The sequence below is a fragment of the Camelina sativa genome, chromosome 2 (assembly GCF_030686135.1).
Source record: "Camelina sativa cultivar CO46 ecotype springtype chromosome 2, ASM3068613v1".
NCBI lineage: Eukaryota > Viridiplantae > Streptophyta > Magnoliopsida > Brassicales > Brassicaceae > Camelina > Camelina sativa.
The window spans coordinates 28235132-28260170 of NC_141881.1; the positions used below are offsets into that span (position 1 = coordinate 28235132).

Below are 25039 nucleotides of genomic sequence, written 5' to 3' on the forward strand. Positions count from 1 at the left end.
ACCACTTTAATCTTAGAGACACGTACGTATACTTCACAGTTTCTCATATATACAAAACTATTTCAATTTGTGTGCGCCTGTAAATCTGCTGGCATTCTAATTTAGCATGTTGTATCTGCAGTTGACAAAATAAGATTCCTAGTTTAGTGTTTTGCTTATTCTTCTTTTCTTCAGAAATTACTTAATTTTCCTAATCCAGTTTAATTATATGTTTGTATTTTATTTATAAGTAATCCTCATTCGAAAAAAAAACTCATCATACTATAATGCATGTATGGAAATATCATTTATTTATGGAAAATTTACTTTTCACGAAAACCCAAAGCACAAAACTGCGAACTGTAGGGGAAAAAAACGTTTTCGGTCAAAAAACCTGGAAGCCATTATGAATTGACCTAATGGTATCTCTTTCTATTGGGAGATCACTCTTTTGAATAGTTAAGAATGATTTATATTGGTTGGTGTTTAATTTGGACATGTAAAGTTTTATTTTGTTACAAATTAAAGATCAAACTATGGCACTGTTGCACGTTTCCTAAGGAAAAAAGTTTATATTTGTGAAAGACTGAAAGTACAACTGTTATACTGCTGTTACAATCTTCCTAAGCATGTAGTTCGGGATATTTGATTACATCATCACGACTATAGTTTTTAATACGTTAGAATCTATATATTTTAAGTTTTTTCCTATGACACTAGTATATTAACAATTTTAAATTTTAACCCCAAAAACAAAAATATTATCAAATGGAACCTTTGAATCCATGCAAAGACGTAGTAGTCACATACATATACAGAGAGTTAGACGAAGGATCCACCGGAGTCGTTCACATGTATGATAATATATAATGTAATGGATCGCACCGAGACCTTCTTATGGATTATTGCATTCCATCATGTGGAAAAAAATCTCACTACAATTTTTTTTAGTAGACCAAATTTTAGACTAATCTCCGAAATATTTTGTAATTGCTATTTAAACTGTCTATAATTGCAACAAAAAAAAAACTAATGTAGAGAATTATAGATGGTGAGATTCGAGTTCTAGCCTATATCGAAAAAGAAAAGCTTAACCCATTACAATTTTGCTTATCTTCCTTTTATTAGCCCACGAATTTCAAGGAAAATCACTTATAAAATTTCGTGGGATTAAACTCCATAAAACTATAGTTACAAACTTATCACCATTCACTTATGCTACTGAAAACTTTAAAAATGAATTGTTTTTCTATAAGACTATATATATTGCTTCTGCTTCTCTAAAGAAAAGGAATCCTATAGAAAACAACTATACCATTTTGTGACATACTGTTTAGAGTTTTCAAATTAAATACCACCGACATGAAGAGATATCGTTGTATTATACGAGAAAAGAAATCGTTGTAATTCTTTTTCGAACTCATATTTCATGGTATAAAATTTAATTAAAAAATAAAGTACTTAACACATATAAAACTATCATCGTCATTTGATAAATTTATATATTGTATTTATATTATAAAAAAAGTAGTAATAATAACAGAATCGCCGAAACTCGAAAAATAGTTTGTCTTCTTTAAAGAAAATTTCCAAAAGATATAGTCAGTTTAGTAAATATCATTTTGATAAGTACTTAATTGGAATCTAAGTGAACGTTTGGGACGTTTGATGAGGCTAAATTCTCGTGTATGCATGCTCGCGGCGAAAGTGAATATTCCATACTATTAATATATAGACACAACTTGTATAATTGTAATCAGTCTCGCATAAAACAAGTTCGAATCATTAATTATCGTTAAGAACTATACTATTATAGTATCATTTACGTAAAACGAATCCCACTTATAGCCTTTTCGAATCTCCATCGGCTCTTACCAAGTCAACTTCCGTATCTCTATATAAACCATTCTTTTCTCCTTCTTGTTCCCTAAACACAAGACCACTAGCCAAAAATCAAATACAAAATGGCCGATGGTTTCGGTGAACCCGGAAGCTCAATGCATGGAGTTACCGGTCGAGAACAAAGCTATGCGTTCTTCGTCGAGTCTCCGGCGGTTCCTTCCGACACATCAGCAAAATTCTCTCTTCCCGTGGACACCGAACACAAAGCCAAAGTCTTCAAACTCTTATCCTTTGAAGCTCCACATATGAGAACGTTCCATCTTGCTTGGATCTCATTCTTTACTTGCTTCATTTCCACTTTTGCTGCTGCCCCTCTTGTTCCCATCATTCGAGATAACCTTAATCTCACCAGACAAGATGTCGGAAATGCCGGTGTTGCTTCTGTCTCTGGCAGTATCTTCTCTAGGCTTGTTATGGGAGCTGTTTGCGATCTCCTTGGGCCACGTTATGGCTGTGCTTTCCTCGTCATGCTCTCTGCTCCTACCGTCTTCTCCATGTCTTTCGTGGCTGATGCCGGCGGGTAAGCTTACTTGTAATTTGCAAAATTGCGCAAAAAGCTTAACATTAACTTCACTAAGTTTGAGATGGTCCTCTATATATATATATGCATATGTACTCCATGCATGTGACATGCGGTAAGTAAACCGATCAATTAAAATAATTTTCCTAAAACATCAATGGATTTAATCTGAAAATTAATTGATACTAGCTTACTAAGTTAAGTGATTATATATATTGGATTGTTTTTGATGTGAAATTCTAACAATATTTTTGGCCATAGGTACATAACGGTGAGGTTCATGATAGGATTCTGCCTGGCCACCTTTGTGTCATGTCAGTACTGGATGAGCACAATGTTCAACGGTCAGATCATAGGTCTGGTGAACGGGACAGCGGCCGGATGGGGGAATATGGGCGGTGGAGTCACGCAGCTACTCATGCCGATGGTCTATGAGATCATTCGACGCATGGGGTCTACGTCTTTCACCGCGTGGAGGATGGCCTTTTTTGTCCCCGGGTGGATGCACATCATCATGGGGGTCTTGGTCTTGACTTTAGGACAAGACCTCCCTGATGGTAATAGAAGCACACTCGAGAAGAAAGGTGCTGTTACTAAAGACAAGTTCTCAAAGGTACTTAGTAATTATATAAAATTAATGTTATATCTTTTTCTTGGATCCTTTGAATTTTAATATTTTATATACATAGGGTCTGCAGATCGTTGTCTGAATTATATACTTTTCATGTTTTATATGAATGGTTGTTCTGATATAGATCTTAGACTAGCATTTGTAGATAGAGACAAAAAAAAAATAATTCTATAAAACAATTGACTTATTTTAGAAACTACTTAACGGAAAAAAATAGAAAGGAAGAAGAAGATTTTTTTTTTTTTTTTTTTTTACGTTTTCATATAGAAATAAAGCGAATTCCTTATTCCTTAAGTGAGTGTAATATGTTTACCAAAAAAAAAAAAAAAAAAGTGAGTGTAATATGTTTACCCTTTCATAGAGTATTTTCTCTTATTTTTTTTCTTGGTTAAAGATCTTTTTTTTTGGTGTAATTAAGGCTCATAGTTTTCTGGTCGACAATTTTAATTACCAGGTTTTATGGTACGCGATCACGAACTATAGGACATGGGTTTTCGTGCTATTGTATGGATACTCCATGGGAGTAGAGCTCACAACCGATAACGTCATCGCTGAGTACTTTTTCGACAGGTAAAATAGTTATAACTCGTATTATATTTATTAAATCCTCAGTCTATAAAGTATAAATAATAATTATAAGGGCTTGACTGCTATTAGCTGAGTAGTGTGTATATCATGCCACGTTTAACTGCTTTTAGTATTAGCAGAGTAGTGTGTGTATCATGCCAGGTTTGACTGATTTTAGTATTAGCAGAGTATAGTGTATCATGCCATAGTTTACGAGTTTTTTTTCCTTACAATCAGAATCAAATTGACTTGAATGTCGATGCACCATACTAATTATAATAGACAGTAACACTCAAACTATAATACTAGTTGGTTGTTGATACCTTGCATGATCAAATGGGTTGTTTAGCCATTATCATATGATCTTTTTAAACAAAACATGATATTTTCTAAGAAATTACAATTATTCTACTAAACATGATTTCTTAAAGTGTTTTTTCGCAAATCCAAGACTGCCATTTTTATTTGTTACTTTAGACCCTAACAATATAACCAACGTGGATAACAAAGACTCAAAACATGCTGACTATTTTTGCAGGTTCCATCTCAAGCTTCACACTGCCGGTATAATCGCGGCAAGCTTTGGTATGGCTAACTTCTTTGCCCGTCCTATTGGCGGTTGGGCCTCAGACGTTTCTGCTAGACACTTCGGCATGAGAGGCCGTCTTTGGACCCTATGGATCATCCAAACCTTAGGTGGTTGTTTCTGCGTATGGCTAGGCCGAGCCACGACGCTCCCAACCGCGGTTTTCTCCATGATCCTCTTCTCTCTCGGAGCTCAAGCCGCTTGTGGAGCCACCTTCGCCATCATACCTTTCATCTCACGCCGCTCCTTAGGCATCATCTCTGGTCTTACTGGAGCCGGTGGAAACTTCGGTTCTGGTTTGACTCAGCTTGTGTTCTTCTCGACCTCAACGTTCACTACGGAACAAGGGCTGACGTGGATGGGGGTGATGATAATGGCTTGTACATTACCCGTCACATTAGTGCATTTCCCGCAATGGGGAAGCATGTTTATGGCTTCCACGGAAGATGCAGTGAAGTCTACGGAGGAGTATTATTATTTAAAAGAGTGGACGGAGACGGAGAAGCAAAAGGGTATGCATGAAGGGAGCTTGAAGTTCGCCGTCAATAGTAGATCGGAGCGTGGGAGGCGCGTGGGGTCTGAACCATCTCCTCCTAGTGGTACGCCGGAACACGTTTGAGAGTTAAGTTATGTTTTAAATTGTGTTGTACTATCAGTTGCCTATTGCTCCAAATGTGTAAGTATTTTATGGAATTACATGTTTAAGTTCTATAAAAGGGGTATATTTCTCTTCATGTAGTCTTGTAACAATTGTATTCTTCTTTCCAATTTATTATGTATTTTCAGTATCTCGTCAATTAATTTGTTTGAGCTACAGCAACCAACTCAACATAATCAGTAGTAATGTAGTATTCGAAGTATCCATCGAGCCAAATTAGACCACTTCTCATGTGGCATTTTGTTAATAAAAAAGTAAAAAACCTCAATATGCATACGATGATAGGGTCTGATAATATGGACTTTTCAGGAAGCCCATTCAGCATTTCAGTCCAATTAAATTTCAGTTTTCTTAACTGATTATATAACCCATATTGATAACCCATACGATAATATAAGTTATATCCTATTATGATTTGTTTTAATTTCACTTTGCTTTTAAAATAGGATGATCTCATAAGTCATAACTAAACTCATACTAGTATGAAAAGTTATGGTAGTCAGGGAAAATTTGTAGTGCCAATGTATATGAATGTTCAGCAAAAATCAACTTTTGGCTTTAACCAACAAAGTTATGTCTAGTAGATTGTTATCAATTTAGTTTTTGCTATCTAACGACAATCAAATCATTTCATTATGACAAAAAGGATGACTATAATATCGAATTTTACAGTACTCGACCACATATTATTGTTCATTCCATAAATCGACAAGCGATAGATTTGAATTTGATGAACAATGTAAAAATAAAAATAGCCATTAGTGACGAATGTCTAAACACTAACTATTTCATAAAGTTATACTATTTGCTATTTTCAAATTAGCTAAGTATTACCATTTACTACTGATTTTCTTAGCGACAAATTATCATTCATCTACCGCAAAATTTTCATTATTGCAACCAAAAGCAACCCATTCATATCATTCCAAAAAAAAAAAAAAAAAGGGGCAACCATCACTAAATGTTGTTTTTGTTGTGAAATAGAAAAATGTTATTAACATGAAGCCAGGTGATAGAGTTATTTTTTGCAGAAAAAAAATAACCCAAAAATAAAACTTTTGGGAAGGCAGGGGAATGCATGTCTTGGACTCTTGTCTGGTGGTTCTTATTGGGACCCTAGTGTTAATAGGAGAATGGTGATGATTTTGTTGAGGGAGTTTTGTAAAAACACAAAACATTATGAAATTATGGTGTTTACTTGTTGCACATACATGAATATCATCTTTTTTACATATCATATATCTTTGCTTACCTTTCATATAATATGATATGTGATTTATATACTCCTTATCAGATATACCCTTTACAAATATTCTTATATTCTAATTCTATATCCCTGGCGATTATGTCTCGCATATACCGCAAAAGAAGGCTAAGAAATTCAATATTTATTTCTTGGTTTTGTTGTAAACCATATTTTGTTAGATTCTGCTCATCATAGTGTTGTTGTATTACCAAAGCATAACGAAAATAACAAGCCGTAGTTCAGTTTTACCCAAAACCTTTCTGATTACTAAACAATCATTTAACTACTATACATACGAGAATAAGATATGTAACTGACGTGTATCATATTCAGTGGTTTGAATGATGAGGATTACAGTCAGAGAGGAGACCGTACATCTTCCGCATCATAAGGACATAACCTAATGCTGTGATCTGTCATCTGTGTAGTAGTAATTTAACAGATAAGTCAATTAAGTTATCATTAATGTATTTAAGCAAGTCAATAATTATCACCTATCAGAAAATTTTATATGAGCACGATAAGCATCAACCACTTTTTTGGTGAACAATCCCATGTTCATCGTTACGTGAAAAATGCCGTCATTGGAGCGACTATTTTATTTATAGTATTAACTAAAACTTTCTGAAACTTTTACAAAAAGGAGCCCCCAATTTATTCACGCTGAATGAAAGTAAATCTCTTTTTAACCCACAACTTTTGACTCTAATCTATTCACACCGTTTACTTTCGAATTAAGCCACTTGGAGTCTATACTAGTGATGTTCACTCCAAAAGCCCGTATCTACGCATATCCAAATCAATTGAAAAATCCGAATCTTAAAACTTATCTGAATCTTTCAATTTGTCTAATTCGTTTTCTTTTCTTCTTCTAATTATAACCTCGACCGAACGATAAAAGGAAATATTTTAATAGTTTTTTTTCTTAATTAGACCAATAGAGCTTCAATATCTTTGTAACGAAAGGCTTACCAAGTTAACTTGGTTAAGAAACTCTCTAAATTGTCTATTTAAGTTTTCTTTTACATATGCATGAAACTTAAGTCTACCAAGTTGAGCCATAATAACTTAAATAAACGTTAGAAGTCAATGAGCCACATTACTCTCATGTAATGAGAGATTGTTTTTGAGACATTATTTTTTGTTTGACCTTCCCACAATATTTGAATATTCTTAACCTATAAACATTGGACTTTTTTGCCTTCCCTACATGTGAAAACAATGTGTATAACTAAAACAAATTCTATATATATAAGATTTCGATCACCTTGTTAATAATATCGTTAATTCTAAAAACTATAAGACTTTAAGTTCTGCTTACAACTATACTTGCCAAAACAAAATGTGACAAGTGTATAACGATAAAACAAACTATAGGACTATTAATCTACCGAAATTTTGTTGGTGAACCGTGGAAAACACAGGATATATCTATTTTACTATCGATACAATAGTGCTTCGAAGCATTCAATAAATTTAACGATATCTTAGAAATCATATACATCAAAGAACTTTATGTTTAGAGCTTCTATATTGAGATGATTCAAAGCTAAGGAAGATTTAAGAAAGTCAACTTATCATTTCGTTTCATAGTGAGGATATGCGAATATCATAGGCGGAAAGTATATAATATAATCTATAAACTATACAATATAATATATGCATACACATAAATTTCAAAAACGTTAGAGCATTTTTGTAGGAAGCTTTTTTAAGTTAATTACTTAATACATTTGGTGAGTCGACCACATGGAATGTTCAAGAGACATAGTAGTATTTAAAATTAGTTAAAGACGTTTTGACACTTTTTGCCTTCATTGATATGTACGGCTTCCTAGTCCTAGGCTCTTTAAGCCATCGCCAATGCCAACTGTCAACGTTCGCCATTTTAGAGAAATTGCACAATATGTATAACATGCCAGGCTGCCAATATGCCTAATAGTTTTTACACGTATTTTTGTAAATTTCATTTTAGTTATCTATCTAGAAATTTTTTTTTTGCAAAATGAAACGTTTTCTTCTTCATTTTACTTAAATTTGTAATGATAAATTATAAGAATTGTTACTAAATAGAAAAATTTGTGAAACAGAAGTTGATAAATACCTTAATATCTTATACTTTTTGCTTTGATACCTTGCAATTGTTGCTTGGACTTTTTATAAGATAATACTAAGTTACTAACACTTGATAAAACCTCACGACTCCTAAAAAATAGTATATTATACAATAAAAACGGTTCAGTCAAGAACCCAAAAAATCGATTCATAGATCAACGTTTCAGGTTAACTTATTGCATCGCTTATCTGTCAGACAAAACTCATAACACAAATGTGGTATACGTATGAAACGTACTATAATATGTTTAGTTCTCAAACTTTAATATTATTTTTCAGCCATTAGTAATCAAAATAGTCATATCTAATACTAAATACTGTCATCATTTGACAAAAATAGAATTTGCACAAATTGCTAGAGTCCTTATTTAATTTTTTCTTATATTATTTAAATTTCATTATTGGATCCACCTAACCCTACGTACAGGCCACCATATGATATTGGTATCCCCTCTGGCTCTATATATAGTTTGAATATCTCAGTTCTCCAACTTACACCAAAACACAACAAAGAGCACTAAGCATTCTCTCTTATCTCACTCTCACCTTAAAATGGCGCCCAACCATTCTAATGACGACGAAGGCTCCATTGGAACCTCCTTGCATGGAGTTACAGGAAGAGAACAAGTCTTCTCTTTCTCCGTCGATCCTTCATCTCAAACCGTCCAATCAGATGATCCAACGGCTAAATTCGCCCTTCCGGTTGATTCCGAACATCGAGCAAAAGTGTTCAACCCACTCTCATTTGCAAAACCTCACATGAGAGCTTTTCACTTAGGATGGCTCTCATTCTTCACTTGCTTCATCTCAACCTTCGCCGCTGCACCATTAGTTCCCATCATCCGTGACAACCTTGACCTCACCAAAACTGACATTGGGAATGCCGGAGTTGCATCCGTCTCTGGTGCCATTTTCTCAAGGTTAGCCATGGGAGCGGTTTGTGATCTCCTTGGTGCGCGGTACGGGACTGCCTTCTCCCTCATGCTAACGGCCCCAACCGTCTTCTCAATGTCGTTTGTTGGTGGCCCCAGCGGATACTTAGGCGTCCGGTTCATGATCGGATTCTGCCTCGCCACGTTCGTATCGTGCCAGTATTGGACCAGCGTCATGTTCAATGGTAAGATCATAGGACTAGTGAACGGTTGCGCAGGCGGGTGGGGAGATATGGGCGGTGGAGTGACTCAACTCCTTATGCCAATGGTCTTCCAAGTCATCAAACTTGCCGGAGCTACTCCGTTCATGGCGTGGCGCATAGCTTTCTTCGTTCCCGGATTACTTCAAATTATTATGGGCATTCTCGTCCTCACTCTCGGCCAAGATCTACCTGACGGTAACTTAAGTACCCTTCAGAAGAGAGGTCAAATCTCTAAAGATAAATTTTCCAAGGTAATTTTCTATATATATACTACCTCATCTATAATTATATAATAAATCCATATCATGGTCTCATTAAAAGAATCTTGCAAACATTACATTTTACATATAGTCATGAAATTAAACTTTGCGAGTATCTTTTTCAGGAAAAAGTCATTGATATTGCGATTAAGTTGTTATCAGCAACATTACGTAATTATACAGAATTTTTATATGTTTCTTTACTTAATAAATTTCTTATCTTTTTATAGGTTTTTTGGTTTGCTGTGAGGAACTACAGAACATGGATTTTATTCGTTCTTTATGGATTTTCCATGGGAATTGAACTAACGATCAACAACGTTATCTCCGGATATTTCTACGACAGGTTTGAGTTCTTCTTCGTTTAACCCAAATTGAAATGATGATCTTACTTCTAGCACAAGGTAACCATTGTTTACTTGTTGTCTACGTATGTCAGGTTTAACCTTAAGCTTCAAACAGCTGGTATTGTAGCAGCCAGCTTTGGAATGGCTAACTTTATAGCCCGTCCCTTTGGTGGCTACGCCTCCGATGTGGCAGCTCGGATTTTTGGCATGAGAGGCCGGTTGTGGATCTTATGGATCTTTCAAACCATAGGAGCTCTTTTTTGTATCTGGCTAGGTCGAGCTAGTTCACTTCCCATAGCAATCTTAGCAATGATGCTCTTCTCAATCGGTACACAAGCAGCTTGCGGAGCTCTCTTTGGGGTTGCACCTTTTGTCTCACGCCGCTCTCTAGGGCTCATATCGGGATTAACTGGTGCGGGAGGAAACTTCGGGTCTGGTTTGACTCAACTGCTTTTCTTCTCATCATCGAGGTTTAGTACAGCGGAAGGACTCTCGTTGATGGGTGCTATGGCAGTTTTGTGTACACTCCCGGTTGCGTTTATACATTTTCCGCAATGGGGAAGCATGTTTTTAAGACCGTCGAGCGATGGAGAAAGATCGAAGGAGGAATATTATTACAGTTCTGAGTGGACAGAGAACGAGAAAAACCAAGGATTGCACGAAGGAAGCATCAAATTTGCTGAAAACAGTCGGTCAGAGAGAGGCCGGAAAGTAGCCTTGTCAGACATTCCGACCCCGGAGACTGGAACTCCAACTCATGTTTGAAGACTAGCACAAGAGATTTCCCTTAAAACGTTACGCTCATCTAGTCCGTTTTAGTAGTTTCGTGTCATATATGAGATATGTGTGTACCGAGTAAGATCTTTTCTTTGATAGGTTAGGTTCGATGAGCTTGGTACACTCGAGTATAAATTATTGTAATGTTGTTTCAATGAAAGGCAAAAGTTCATCTACTCTTTATTCCCGCAACTATAAGCTCTTCTTTAATCAGATTTATATGTCGAGTGACAAGAAAGAAAGAAAAATAAAGATCTCTGTTGAAGATGCTTAAAATGCTAGGAGTCCACATGAAGAGAACTTTATGAACAAAGACCACGGAAGAAGCAATTGAATGAGTAATTTTCACATCACAGAAACAGAACCCATCGAAAGAAACAGAGCAGAGTATGAGTAACTAATAAACTACAAAAACATTTTCGAATCTGGAATTCTGAAGATTGAGTGTAAACATGTAAAAGGGGTTGGTTACCTCCACAAAGATTAAACGCAATAATGATCGTCCAAGTCAATTCTTTTTTTTTACTCCATAACTGATAACAGATTCCTTCACCAGAACCAACATAAAGATTCTCAACGAATATGCGAATATAATTTAGAGAAGATTCTCAATTTAACAGTAAATATATAATACCCATAATCGTCAACATCTCAGTCTTTAAAGAAAATAAAAAATCCTACAATACCACCAAAAATATTACTGTCTCTCTGTTTGGCCTTTTCAAAAAACGTTCAACAACAATAACAAAAAAAGAAAAGAAAAAAAAGTGCATATAGATGATGATAATACTAATAATATAGAAAGAATCTCTGACCTCTTAATGCGTAAGAAATGCAGAGATTTAGAGTATGGTTTCTCTCAAGTGTTTGTGGCTTCAGTACTCTCGTTAAAAAAACCATTCCCAAAACCATCAAAAACCAAATCATTCCTCTCCCTCTCTCTCGGCATGAATGACCCAATCGAGTCTTGTTTCCAAGAGGAGGAGACGACTTGACTCTCTTTATCTTCAATCTTCAAGACCGGCTTTAGCCTTGAGGTGCCTCTTGAAGTCCATAATGTCACCGTTCCATTTAGTTATGCATTGTTTCTCACAAACCCATATCTCATGAGCCACTTGGTTGATCAGCCTGAAGTCGTGACTGACCAGAACCAAACCACCATCCCACTCGTTCAGTGCCTCAGCGAGCGAGTCAATTGTCTCAATATCCAAATGGTTAGTTGGCTCGTCCAACAGAAGCATGTTAGGCTGCTTGTAAGCCAACCACGCAAAGATCACTCTGCTCCTTTGTCCATCAGATAGATTCTTCATTGGCATGACTTGTGCCTTACCAGTTAGACCAAATCTACCAATAGCAGCTCTCATCTTCTCCTCTTCGGTACCAGGGAACTCCCTCATCATGTAGAGAAGTGCAGGTAATTCCAGGTCTAGCTTCTCAGCCAGATGCTGATGGTACTGAGCAATCTTCAAGTGGTTGTGACGTCGCACCATTCCTTCAGTTGGGTGCAACTCACCAGTCATGAGCTTCAAAAGCGTACTCTTTCCAGCTCCATTAGGTCCCACGAGAGCAACCCTTGAGTCCAAGTCGACACCAAAGTCGATGTTTTTGTAAATGAGATAGTCAGGTGTGTACCCAAAAGAGACCTCCACAAACTGGAGCACTGGCGGTGGAAGCTTGCCAACATCAGCAAAACGGAAAACGAGAACGCTGTCTCTGGCAACCTTCTCAGTGAGCCCACCTCTCTCCATCTTTGCCAAAGTTTTCTCCTTACTCTGCGCTTGACGAGCAAGCTTAGCTGAACCGTGACCAAACCGAGCAATGTACTCCTTCATGTGAGAAATCTGCTCCTGCTCCCATCTGTATTGCTTCATCTGGTTCTCTTCTAGTTCAGAACGAGTCTGGCAATACTGATCAAAGTTACCAGTGTAGTACTTGAGCTGCTTGCTTTGCATGTGGATGATGTTAGTACAGACTCCATTCAAGAAATCCTGTGAGTGGGATACCACAACAAGGATGCGGTCAAAATTCTTCAAACTCTCTTCTAACCAGACACAAGCTTCCAAATCTGTTACAGGAGACAACATTAGAGCCAGCATTAGAACACACAACAATAATAATAAGAAAAACAATCTGAAACAAGTAGAAAAGAAGAAAAGATCACCAACCTAAATGATTTGTAGGCTCATCAAGCAAAAGGATAGTTGGCATAATGAAGAGAGCTCTTGCTAATGCAATTCTCATCCTCCAACCACCAGAAAAATCTTTAGTCTTCTTAGCTTGCATCTCCTTGTCGAAACCAAGACCAAACAAAATCTCAGCAGCACGCTTCTCAGCAGTTGCAGCATCCATTGCTTCTAACCTCTCATAGATAGAATCAAGACGCTCACCGCCTCCATCATCCTAACAATCACAAAACAACCATAATTAGAATCCAACACAGAAACAAAGTTCAATTAAACAATCTCTAGTCAACTGTTGAATTATATATCACACAAACCTGCTCAACAAGAAGTTCAACTTCCTTCTCCAACCTCAACCTCTCCTCATCACAGCTAACAACAGCCTCAAGGGAAGACATGTCAGTAGCTTCAATCTCATGAGAAAGATGATAGATATCCATATGGTCAGGAATAGGAATCTCTCTGCGTCCAATCGCAGTTAAAAGAGTGGACTTTCCACAACCATTCAACCCAAGAAGACCATAACGCCTCCCATAGTTAAGCTCCAACATCGAATCGATAATAAGATCATGACCATGAAACGTCACAGACAATGACTCAATCTGCAAACATAATATATAAACAGATTCCATCAAAACCAAGTCCGGATTAACAAAATCTAAACTTTTTACAATCACAGAATCAATTAATTAAAACAGATCTGTTCTAATTCACTAGAATAGGATAAGAGAGGGCTTACTCGAATATCCCTAGATTGAGGATGGGAACAGAGAACACCGGTACAGGTCCGATCAGAGATTTGAAGAGCTTCGACACCACTGGATAAGCTATCAGCAGCTCCATTGGAGGAAGTAGCGGCGGATTTAGAAGCGGCAGCAGCTTTACCACCTCTTTTAGCGGCGGCGGCAGCTTTCTTCTGAGCTGCCTTCTTCTTGCTAGCATCAGACACCATCTTCAAATAAAAAATCTCCCTGAATTATTTAAAAACGAATCCAAATTAGAGAATCAGACGACGGAGAATACAATACAGATCGTGGAATCGAAGAAAAGTGAAGAATTAATACCTGTGGGATTGGGGAGATCTGTAGATCTAGGGTTTTCAGGAGTTCGGCAAAAAAAACAAAATTAGGGTTAATGGTTTGGTTTCTGTTGAGGCGAGGCGGAAGAATAGGTTTTTATAGGAGATGATAGTTCTGGGCGTGCCACGTGTACGGCGACACTGAGTTTGCTTTTTTTTTTTCTTTTTTTTTCAGTTTGCGTATCAGAATCCAACACAAACACCAACACCAACTTTGTACTTCAACTTTGGTCGGTCCCGAATAATATGCTTCTTTTTTATGGGCTTTAAATATGGGCTTTCTAAGTTAAATCGAAGCCCAAGGCTTTTTCTTATGTTGTGTTATTATTCTCCCAATGCTTCGGCGCCGACTTGCAACTATAGATAGGCCTGTGTTTCGCAAATGTCTTATCCAGCCTCTCAAGTTTACTTGCATACATTACAATTAACAATCTACGTAGTCTTATTTAAAGATGTTTGGTTCATATAAGCAAAGTGTTAGTTTGGGTTCATATAGATAATTTTGGGCTATAACTTGTTAATTAGGTTGATTTCAGGAACTGTTTTGGGTTACCAAAACACTTCCATTTTGTTTTGTTTTCTTAGTGTCGTATTTATAATAAGATCGACATTTTGTGAGTGGAAACAATGTTTATGTTGTTATCATGTTCATATATTTTAATCCTATCTTCTTCTTTGATGTATTACGCTTTGGTGCATGCATGTTATATCCTTAGCAATTCTATATTTTTGTGGTTGTCCGTAGTCACCTTTCTTCACTTGTCCTTTTAACATACTTGAGAAACCATCCACGTAGCTGATGTAAATATAGAAAACTCATTCTAATATTGAATATGGTCATAAAATATGAAAGGTCATATCCATAAATTCTATCAGCTTTTTGTGTGTTCTATTTCATCTTGTAGATAGACTGTAGAATGTAGGCATTCACGAGTGTTATAAGTGAGAATAGTTATACTTGTAAACAGAGATGAAAAGCTGATTCTACTATTCGGAAGTTGAAGAATCTCCTAGTAGATTGAATGTTCACTCGATGAGATGTATCAGAAGATCTTTCTCATTTTCTTTAACTTTGTCATTTTTTTTCCTGTGTGTATTTATTGTAACTCCAAATGCCTATGCAATTTTTAAAGTTAGATATGTTATAAGAAACACAAAAAATGACCGCACATTCACAAAAAGCCTTAATGTATTTTCACAGGGTTTGTTTACAAATACTAAAAATAAAATAAAATCTGCATGGCCATCCATACATCTGAATTCCGTGTCAAAAAAGTGAATCATGTAGCTAATTTAAGCTAAGACGAGTGAAAATAGAAAAGACAAACTAAAAAGCTCAAACCAAAGACTTGAGTTATTGACTTGTATATGTCAAGTCAACTTAGTCGTCTGGTCTGGGAGGAAGATTCAACGAAACCGTGTCAATTGAATCGTGTCTCCGTGGAAAGAAATTGATGTTTTCATATTTGGATTTTGTTTTCAAAGGAAGAAGAAAGTTCTTCGTCCTTTGTCATCATTCACTCATTGCAAAAACAAGTTTGGAAATTAGTGTATGGGAGAAATCAAATCAAATTGAAATTTTCACAAAGTACCAAAGTAGAGAAAAAAATCATACGTGAAGATGAGGAAAGTAAAAAAGCGCAAAGCATTGACTCCTAGAAAGGCTAAATGTCTTTCTCCTTTCCTCTTTTAATTTGATTTTTATCATTTTATTCCTTTCATTGTGGTGGACCTCATTATCATCACCTCCTTGTGCAAGAAGGTGTTGTTGTGAATAGAGCCTACGTTTTCAATACTTATGTCTACACACACATTGGTCTATATTACTACGAAATCATGATAGTTGAACCGATCATTTGAATGAATCCAATAGACTGTTTTTAATTTCTGTTTGACCACAGTATTGACACATGATGGATGATAAATCCCAAAATAGTAATAAATTTTCTGAAAATGTGAGTTTGAGGGCAAATTGCAAATTTGCGTTTTTTCATTCCACAACTAAAGTGGCTATTAGATAGAACTTAGTAAACTTTTATGTTTTCATAGTCCACCAAATCCTAAGATCTATATGGTCCAACAAATAGTACTAAACTCAAGGTCTATGAGTCATTTGAAAGACATCATATAAAAGAAAACTCACATTGAAGTTTTAAAAATAGACATACCAAATAACTTTTCTACAAAGCCATAAGTACTTTCTTTATTGTCAGTTGTTAAACCATTATTACTATATACATATCAAAGGACAACAACACTCAAACGAAAATTCATCAAGACGTAAGTTGCATTCTGTCCAAGTGTATATTGAGACAAATCTTATACACTAAATAATATGAGATTTAACCAAATTTATAGAATATATTAGCATCACTGCGTGCACTGTGTCATAATTTACTTTCTTTTAATCATTGTTAGTTGCTTATGAGCTGATAATCTTTAAACATAGCTTGATACAGATATGCTTTAAGCAATGACCTCATATGAATATATAAATATATACCTAAAAAAAGGAAAATCCCTAAAAAAGTTAGTTTGGGTTCGCTTTGTTTTATCATTAGTTTGGGTTCGAATTCTCCCAATAAAATACCTAAAAAGAAAACTGTAAATGAATATATATGTTTATATGTTATATGTTGTAGCTTGGGTTTGGTAAAATTAAGTTTAGTAATAATATAATTGTTTGCATAGTACTGCAAGTAAAAATAATGTATGAATAAAAAGTGCATCATGAAAACAACAAATTATATATGCATGTAATAAAGAATCCTCGAATATTCTGGTCACATTTACATTTTATTTTTTTTTTGTTTTATACGAATTATTATGTGCATTGAAAAATTTATAACATCTTCCAATGTAATTTTTTTCTTCTTTATATTTTTTACCTTTTTCCCTTTTCTTTAACTTTTTTTTTTCTTCTCCTTTTTTCTTTTATCTTTTATCTTTTTTTTTTCTTTCTTTCTTTTATGGTCTTTTGGTCCACTTTTCTTGGCATGCCCTACTAAAAGCCCACGTGGTAAGAACCAACGACAATCATCAAGCCTATGTAAAGAAAAAAAACAAAGGGAATCATTTTGATCCCTAATCTATTTTAAGATTATCTTAACTAACCATTTGAATATTTTTAAATATTTTAGGCATTGCATTAACCAAAATGTATAACGAAGAACGACCTCTCTTGTCTTGCAACTAACTTAAATTATTGATAAGAAAGATGTAAATGAGGAAAAATCATGTGTCTTCTTCGTAAACTAGTTTCTTATATTTGTCGACCAAACTGTCCCTATATGACTATATCGACAAACAATAATTGATTTAGTGAGTTCCTTTGGCTTATAACATTATTTTCTTGCTTACCATTTTTGTTTAATCTATAGATTTTTTTAAGTTCTTTCCTACACCTGTCAGATTACACAAATTAACCATGGTATGCCGACAAAAAAAAAACCATGGTATAAATAGTGTGAATGAATCTTAAAAATGTGGTTATCTTTCTAATCAAAATGTTTACAACGGCAAAATAAAAATTAGCAATGGGGATTCGTAAATCGAATAAGTAGTTCTACTAAACCACCACTACTCTTGTTCCCCGTTCAATTTCAATTTAAAAATTACAATGAACTTCAGAATACAAATAAAGCTTCTTATCAAGTTTTTTTCGACAACTATAGCTAAATTAACGGATAAACTTTACATTTTTGTAAAGTGAAAAAAGGTTTCCTACATGAAAAAAAAAATCTTCCAGTTAATATTTTATTTGTAAGAAAAAGGATAAAGAGAATGAAATTTATAAGCGTGTTAAAAGCTTTATTAGTTTACCTTTATGTGATTTATTTTTAAATCCTTTAGTTTCCTCGAACTCGAATGTAACTTTCCTAGAAAGACATGTATGATGATGAAGCATAGCATCATGATGATGCATGAAGCACCCCGCATCATGATCCCAAATTCTCAACACATGTTCATGCATGTATTATTAACTTAATTAATATTGAATGTGATGTCGCATCAAACGCACATGCACAATAAAAACATGAATACGACGACTATCTTGATGTTAAAAATAAAAATTAATGACTATTTTTTCTACAAGAAATAAATATATAATCTTTTGGCATTACGTTACCATAAAAGAGTAAAAGGAAATAAAGAGTAATGCGAGCATTGATGTCATGGGTTGGCATTCACTATATGTTGACTTGCTAATCGACTTCGCTAACATATTAACTAAAACTTCTCTTTTTGACCAAAACAATGCTTTGCTAATTTAATTTTGACTTTTCACCTGTAGTTCAACACTACTAACCCTGTATTAACTTCAAATGCAGGTGTATGCTAAATCTGTAAATGTACTAGTATTAGATTAATCGGCTTAAAACATGTTAATAAGAAGAACTGAAAACGAATGAGATTTTTGTCTTTTTTTCTTTTGCAACAACACTCATTTAAAAAGAGAGTTTCATATCCATAATTAGGTAGTTGCTTTTTTATATGTATAGTTTTGTTTCTTCCGTTAGGCAAAAAGATTCGATTCATATATCCTACCTCCACCGTTGATTTCATATAGTAATAAAAATCAATGTTTTTACATGTAATATAATATGAAGTACTATGATGTACTAAGTATATTAAAATGGATTCAAATGTGTCCAAAAAAAAAAAAAAAACAAAAGAATAATAAAAATATATTGAAACAGTTACAACTTACAAGACGGGAGAGGGCATGAAGCAGAGGACAAGAGAGGACTCCCATCCAACTGGCTCAAAGTTTTGGTAGAGACAACCTAATAACGACACTTATTTCTTCACTACACTTTACTTTATCACCAACTCTTTTTTTTTTCTCTTATCACCAACTTGAAAATCAAATTTTGAAAAAAAAACTTGTTATAGTTTTTTATGTCTAACATTAATCAGGAAATAAAGAGTAGAGTGGTCAAAGATTTTGTTTGTAATATAATGTGTAGTAATTGTTAAAAACCCAAAAAAAAAAACAAAAAGGAAAAATATATGTGATTGAGACGAGAGAGATTTCCAATCAAGTGATTGAGAGTGGTGGGAAGAGAAGAAACTACGTAAGCTAATTTTTTTTTTTTGGACAACACGTAAGCTAATTTTATTACTACAAAGGAAAGATAAAAAAGAGACGAGAGTAGTTTATGTAATTATGCATTTATGATGTAGTACTTTTTTTTTTGACTAAGCATTTATTAGACATTCACCACTTCGCTTTTAATTTTAAAATTTGAAGGAAGGAGCCAGAGGTATCCGTATTGTTGTCTTCATTACTCTGTAAACTCTTATTGGTAAAGAAAACAAAAAACTGTGCCACAGTACAATAAACACACAAGACACAATAGTTGTTTGTTGTATTTGTATATATATGTAAGTATATAAAAAAAAGCTTGGGATGTTTATAGTTAAATGTGGTGATTAATGCAGCGAAACAATTAGAATTTGTTGACTAAAATTGTAATGTGTATGCATTTCATCATTAACTCGAACATCATAGTAGTTTTTTAGTCTTTTAGTATATCAAATTTTGACCATGTATCATCTTTGGCATTTTAGATTTGATTGCTGTCATTTTTAGTTTATCTTTTTATGACAACCACAACTCATTAAGCTTTTTTAAATTTTTATTCCCAGTTAAAATAAACACTAAGACAAAAGAAAATTATTAAAAATCTCTTTGTAGGATATATTTGCATGTTTTAATTTCAGTAATTAAATATGCCCAGCTAGATAAAAAAAAAACCAAAAAAGTTAAAAAACAAGAAAATTCCAAAACTGAAACTCGTAATAAGAAAATCCCAAAAGACGAAAATACCCCAAAGATTATAACCATATTTACAAATTTCTACCACCACACACTTCTTTCTCTCATCATAAACCGCCGCCGCTTCACATAACGACACACGCGTTTGGATTCTCATCACTAAAAATCTGTGGCGCGTGGGCTTGAATCGGGTACCCATAAGGCCCACCTGGATAATACCCGTACCCGTAAGCAGGCTGAGCCGCCACATACTCCATCATATTCACTCCTTCTCCTCCGCCTCCTTTATTACCACCAGACTTCTCTTTCCCACCACCACCGTCTCCTCCTCCTCCTTTCTTCTTCTCTCCAGCTTCGTTACCATTCTCTTTATCTTTCTTCGGTGGTACAATCTCCACAGTACGTTTCAGCTTCTCACTTAAACTCTCAACAAGCTTCTTCACATCCATTGTTCCTTTAACCGTTACCAAATTCTTCTCTTTATCCATCGTTAAACCATTAACACCTGCGTTTTCACAGAGCCATTAGCAAAGAGGCCAAAACAGAGAAAACAAAAAAGGCAAAGAAAAAAAAATAAAAAACGAACCTTTGGTTTTAGTGACAGTCTTTTGGATTTTACCAATACAACCTTGACAATGGAAGTTTAGCTTCAGTACCGCCGTTGTTACCGGAGTCTATAATCAAAAAAAAACAAAAAACATTATAATTTACTAAAAACATTTGAGAATCAGATTCTTTCACAAAATGAGATTTAGATTACCTCTTTGGGTTTTTTCTCGGACTCTGCTTTCTTCTTCTCCTCTGGTTTGTTTTTGTTGTCATCATCGTTTTTGTTTTTGTTGTCTTTGTCCTTTTTGGGTTGAGGAGAAACCAAATCGACTTTTTTCTTTGTCTTCTCTTCAAGTTTCTCCCTTAGTTTAGCCGGATCTAAAGCTCCGGTCACCGTTAGTTTCCCTGTAGCCGACTCCGATTTCACAGTCTCAACACCTAAAAAAGAACACATTTTTATGGAATGTCAAAAAATAAAACCAACAAGATAGGAACTTTTTCGAAAAATCAAGTAACAAGTTCCGTGGAATGAGGATTGTTACAAACGTTCTGAATATGAAAGATTGGAACTTTTTAACAGAAATCGAAATGGGGATTTGAGAGATGGTGAAGAAGAAGAAGAAGAAGAAGAAGAAAAATCAAACCTTGGAAAGAGCGAACACATTTGACGATTCGGGAAGCGCAACCTTCGCAATGCATGTCAACCTTCAAAACGACGGTGACGGCTGCCGTTTCGTTCTTCTTCTTGTTTCCGCCGTCATTGTTGTTATCTCCACCTTTCTTGTTGTTGTTGTTGTCTCCTTCGTTCTTCTTCTGCTTAGAAACAAAACAGAGTGAGCAAATGAAACCCATTAATAAAAATCTGATTTTTCTTTTTCTTTTGGGAGAAAACAAAAATAAAAAACGAGAGAAGAAGGTTGAGAAAAGATTTGACTCAGTTACCTCGCCCATGGTTGGGTGGTGATGACTCAGTTGTTAGAGAGAGAGAGAGAGAGAGAGAGAGAGAGAGAGAGAGAGTAGTGGGAAGAGGATTGAGGAGGAAGTGGGTAGAGACAGAGTCGGAGGAAATGGGAGAGAAAGATGAAACCTTTCGTTTGTATTTATAGTCACCAACTTTTTTTTTTTGTGGAGTCGGTTATGGTTTTATGATGATGATGAATGTTGAATGAGTAATGATGGACCATTTCATTATGTTTGTTGTATATGTCTATGATGTTATGATGTTACTACATAAGCTTTTTTTGTTTGTTTGATTTGGTCATTTCCACGAATATGCGACGGTCGACTATATTCATTATTATGCATTTTTTTTGAAAATAAAATCATACAACTTTTTCCATCAAAGTAGTCTCTTCAAATAACGCTGATGTAAAAAAAGAAAAAAATGGTGAAATTATGCAAATTTTCATTTTAGTCTTGTTTTACCAAAATCATATTATTGAGAAAGTGTCATAATCCTTTTAATTTTTTTTTTTTTTTATAATTGTGGATTTTTTGTATCCCAATGTTGGAAAGAGGTATCTCCATGTAAAACTATATGATGTGATACGCCTAAAATCAATGTATCGTAATTTTGTAACTTAAGAAACGATGAAAAAAAGTAGACGAAACGGATTTATTGACATGAATCACATGATAATCAAGTTCATAAAGTGGACATCATAAAAAAAAATTCCTAAAACCAAAATCATGGGCCCTGTAGAGTCTAGCTAGAGGTACCCAATTTTTTTTTCCTTCTACGTAGATTCTTTGGGGCCTCAATAGCCCTATTCAAAAACTGAAATTACATATAGTTGTATGTGTGTTGGGGTGTGTTCCTTGTTGTTATTATATAGAGAGACTCAATACAAAACCAGTGTGGATTTTATATAAACCTTTGGAAGTTTATCAAATTAATTTTCTAAGAACACGTTTTCAGATTTTTACTGAGAAGAAGATATATATATGATGTTGTTAATTTTATTTTATAGATGGTTTAGGAGAATTGGTTGCAATGTAACGATTGGGTATTTGAAAGGAAGTACAACGACAAATCTCACCAGGACGACAGTATGCCACAAACCTATTTTTTCTTTTACAATGCTCTGGACATATTTGACTACATTCCTCTGGAATAAAATGTCTGGAAAGGCTTCCAAAATGCACATATGGTGGACTTTGAGGGCTCTGGTCTCCGTGATTAACAAATGGAGTTTTTCTCTCTATAACATTTTTTGCCATAAGATTTGATACACCTATTAAACAAAATTAAAACAAATACAACAATTTAGTCTATATACTGTTAAAAAATATGCTATATGTATCTTTATCTCACTTGATAGATAATATAAGCTTACATGATGAAATAAGAATTACAAGAGTGAAACATAAGAAAAGTGTCTTCATTTTTTTTTTTTTTTTAAACGTAGAGGAAATTCGTTTGAAATTATGAGTTTGAAGTTAATTGAAGTCAAATTGTACCATATTTATATGATGTTATATTTATGTTACAAACAAAAATTAATGCTATTACTAACGTACGTAACGTTTTTCTAAGAAATGAGAGTTAGAGAACTAGTAGTATAAGTCTATACCCTCTAACTTACTGTTTCAGTTTAAAACAATTAATTAGTAATCAATTCACAGTTGTTACTAATCAATTCTGTAATAAAAACACGTATGTAGTACGTAATAATAGATTTGGAATACGACATGAATATTGGACTTTTTGATTCCATATTTAAAAGCTTTTGTTTCAGTCCAACAACTTCGGGTTGATGTGTGTTGCTCCTCTCCGATCCTCAACGTCCACCGCCAGATTTATTCTATTTTCTTAGGAAATACATATAGTATATCCATTCAAAAGAATTACATATCATTGTTTAATCTTATATAAATAAGATCCACCTCAAAGTCAAAACCATGAGAGATCGAGAGAGAATTAGAGATTTGACGAAAATGATAATTTCTAAGTTAAAGTGATCATCTTAAAAAGAGTGATTATACTTTATACACAGTACTAGCCAAATTGTACGAGACCTAACCGGAAGATAAAACTAAAATAAACCAACACTGATAATCTCTAATACTGTATACTCCATTAAGTGATCACAATCACTGATACAATGATATTTGTTTGTTCCTGTGTTTTTTCTTTAAAAAACTAATATAGAAACATCTATATATTACATACTGATATTAGTAACCAAAAAAAAAACGTCTCTCTTGAATACATACAAAGGTATAACTCAAAAACCATATTCCGCTTAGCATGATCAGTAGATACATGCAAAAAATATGTGTTTATAGTATGAGTGATGAATGATGCACCAAAAATTGAAGCCTCTTTGTGAAAGATAGGCTCTTCTTTCATGTAATAAAAGTGTATATATTACACTTTTAATTATGCCTAGGAGGATGATGACCAGGGTTGCTATAATCGGCCGTTAAACTCGCCGTTTTGGTGAGTCTCTTCTTGCTTTTTCCTTTCCTCACCGTTTCTTTACTCTCTATCTCTAAAACATTCTTCTCATTTGCCTCTACCTTCACATTTACATGTTTCAACATCTTTCGGTTTTCAACTACATCTTCAGCAAACTAAGAATACAAATGATTGATCGAGTTAAAGTTAATTGATCCAAAAACCAATCTGTCTAATTTTTACTTCTTCGCAAAGAATATATATACATGGATTGAGAATTGAATAGTAAAGTATGTACCTTGTTGGCAATTTGAATACTAGTGCTTTCCGTTTGTAGAGCTATATATAGAGAAATTTTGATAAGTATACGTTTATACACTAACACCGCCGAAACATACATAGAAATAAAGTAATGTATATAGACGTGTATGTAGATATATACCTTGGCGATTAATGTATGAATTGGAGACCACCTTAGCGTGTAGTTGCAAAACGAAAAATATCAAAAGATAGCAAAAAACCCTTATGGACACCATTTTTATCTTCCTTTTTCCTTTCCTTGGCTTGATGTACGTATAAAATTGTGTGTGGGTATGAACAGAAGAAGACTGAACTTGTGTGTTCTATGAGGGAGAAGAGAATATGGGATGTTATAAAGAGCGACAAAAAGTCCAAGAACAAGAAAAAGAGCGCAAGGTCAAAGCTAAGCTAGTATTCCAATAACCTTTGTAATCTTTCTTGTTTTCTTTTAAAAACTTACATGATTAGTTTATAGTAGTAATATTAATGAAATAAATCAAGATGGGAAATGCGATAAACCGTTTTGAATGTTGATTGTCTAAATAAAGACAAAAATAACAGGTGCCAAGTCCAATGTTGTTCAAAGCCTTGGTTTTAGGAATCCTTCTTGTATTGTGTTTTGAATTACATATATAAAAATTCATTAATTTTTCCATGTGATAGTAGTACTTACTGATTACCTTGTATTATGTTTTGATGGATGGTGTGTTTAAATTACGTGCCTTTTTAGAATGCTTCCTCCGTTTTTCTGATATAAAATAGAGTATTATAGAAAATACGATTTAATTACATGTATCACACATGCAAACATATCGTATTCTAATTAGAAGAATAGAAGGCCGTTACTAAACCCTAGAAAGTGGTCTTACAAGTTGATTAGTCAAATTGTCGACGTAGTTTTCAACTACAATTAGACCGGATTGGTTTTCGTACCAAACCGAAGACATAATTAAGAAATGTTTAGTATTAATCTACAAACCAAATGTAAAAACATAACTATTGATAAAAAATAATGATATAACATATA

General features: G+C 34.4%; 5 protein-coding genes and 1 long non-coding RNA gene across 6 annotated transcripts; 2 read left to right on the forward strand and 4 right to left on the reverse strand.

Annotated features, from left to right (window-relative positions):
* The first annotated feature begins 1834 nt into the window (after window positions 1-1834).
* Window positions 1835-4999, forward strand: LOC104738229 (high affinity nitrate transporter 2.4). Its single transcript, XM_010458438.3, has 4 exons — window positions 1835-2401; window positions 2663-3014; window positions 3487-3602; window positions 4138-4999. Exons 1-4 carry the CDS (start codon window positions 1944-1946, stop codon window positions 4802-4804), a joined length of 1593 nt encoding a protein of 530 aa, XP_010456740.1. The 5' UTR covers window positions 1835-1943; the 3' UTR covers window positions 4805-4999.
* A 3705-nt stretch (window positions 5000-8704) lies between these two features.
* LOC104738237 (high affinity nitrate transporter 2.3-like) lies at window positions 8705-10899 on the forward strand. Its single transcript, XM_010458445.3, has 3 exons — window positions 8705-9590; window positions 9830-9945; window positions 10039-10899. The coding sequence occupies exons 1-3, from the start codon at window positions 8757-8759 to the stop codon at window positions 10709-10711; spliced, it is 1623 nt and encodes a 540-aa protein (XP_010456747.1). The 5' UTR covers window positions 8705-8756; the 3' UTR covers window positions 10712-10899.
* A 418-nt stretch (window positions 10900-11317) lies between these two features.
* On the reverse strand, window positions 11318-14220 carry LOC104738244 (ABC transporter F family member 1). Its single transcript, XM_010458449.3, has 5 exons — window positions 13968-14220; window positions 13643-13874; window positions 13221-13505; window positions 12889-13123; window positions 11318-12788 (listed from the first exon to the last, which is right to left on the reverse strand). Exons 2-5 carry the CDS (start codon window positions 13853-13855, stop codon window positions 11731-11733), a joined length of 1791 nt encoding a protein of 596 aa, XP_010456751.1. The 5' UTR covers window positions 13856-13874; window positions 13968-14220; the 3' UTR covers window positions 11318-11730.
* Window positions 14221-19661: 5441 nt separating this feature from the next.
* LOC104738252 (heavy metal-associated isoprenylated plant protein 3) lies at window positions 19662-21515 on the reverse strand. The gene is made up of 5 exons (XM_010458458.3): window positions 21255-21515; window positions 20957-21125; window positions 20524-20750; window positions 20350-20437; window positions 19662-20268 (listed from the first exon to the last, which is right to left on the reverse strand). The coding sequence occupies exons 1-5, from the start codon at window positions 21261-21263 to the stop codon at window positions 19889-19891; spliced, it is 873 nt and encodes a 290-aa protein (XP_010456760.1). The 5' UTR covers window positions 21264-21515; the 3' UTR covers window positions 19662-19888.
* A 716-nt stretch (window positions 21516-22231) lies between these two features.
* On the reverse strand, window positions 22232-22741 carry LOC104756738 (putative defensin-like protein 224). The gene is made up of 2 exons (XM_010479379.2): window positions 22649-22741; window positions 22232-22546 (listed from the first exon to the last, which is right to left on the reverse strand). The coding sequence occupies exons 1-2, from the start codon at window positions 22695-22697 to the stop codon at window positions 22272-22274; spliced, it is 324 nt and encodes a 107-aa protein (XP_010477681.1). The 5' UTR covers window positions 22698-22741; the 3' UTR covers window positions 22232-22271.
* A 775-nt stretch (window positions 22742-23516) lies between these two features.
* LOC147949293 (uncharacterized) lies at window positions 23517-24428 on the reverse strand. Its single transcript, XR_015574511.1, has 3 exons — window positions 24155-24428; window positions 24011-24051; window positions 23517-23888 (listed from the first exon to the last, which is right to left on the reverse strand). It is a non-coding gene; the product is annotated as an uncharacterized LOC147949293 (long non-coding RNA).
* Between the last annotated feature and the right edge of the window lie 611 nt (window positions 24429-25039).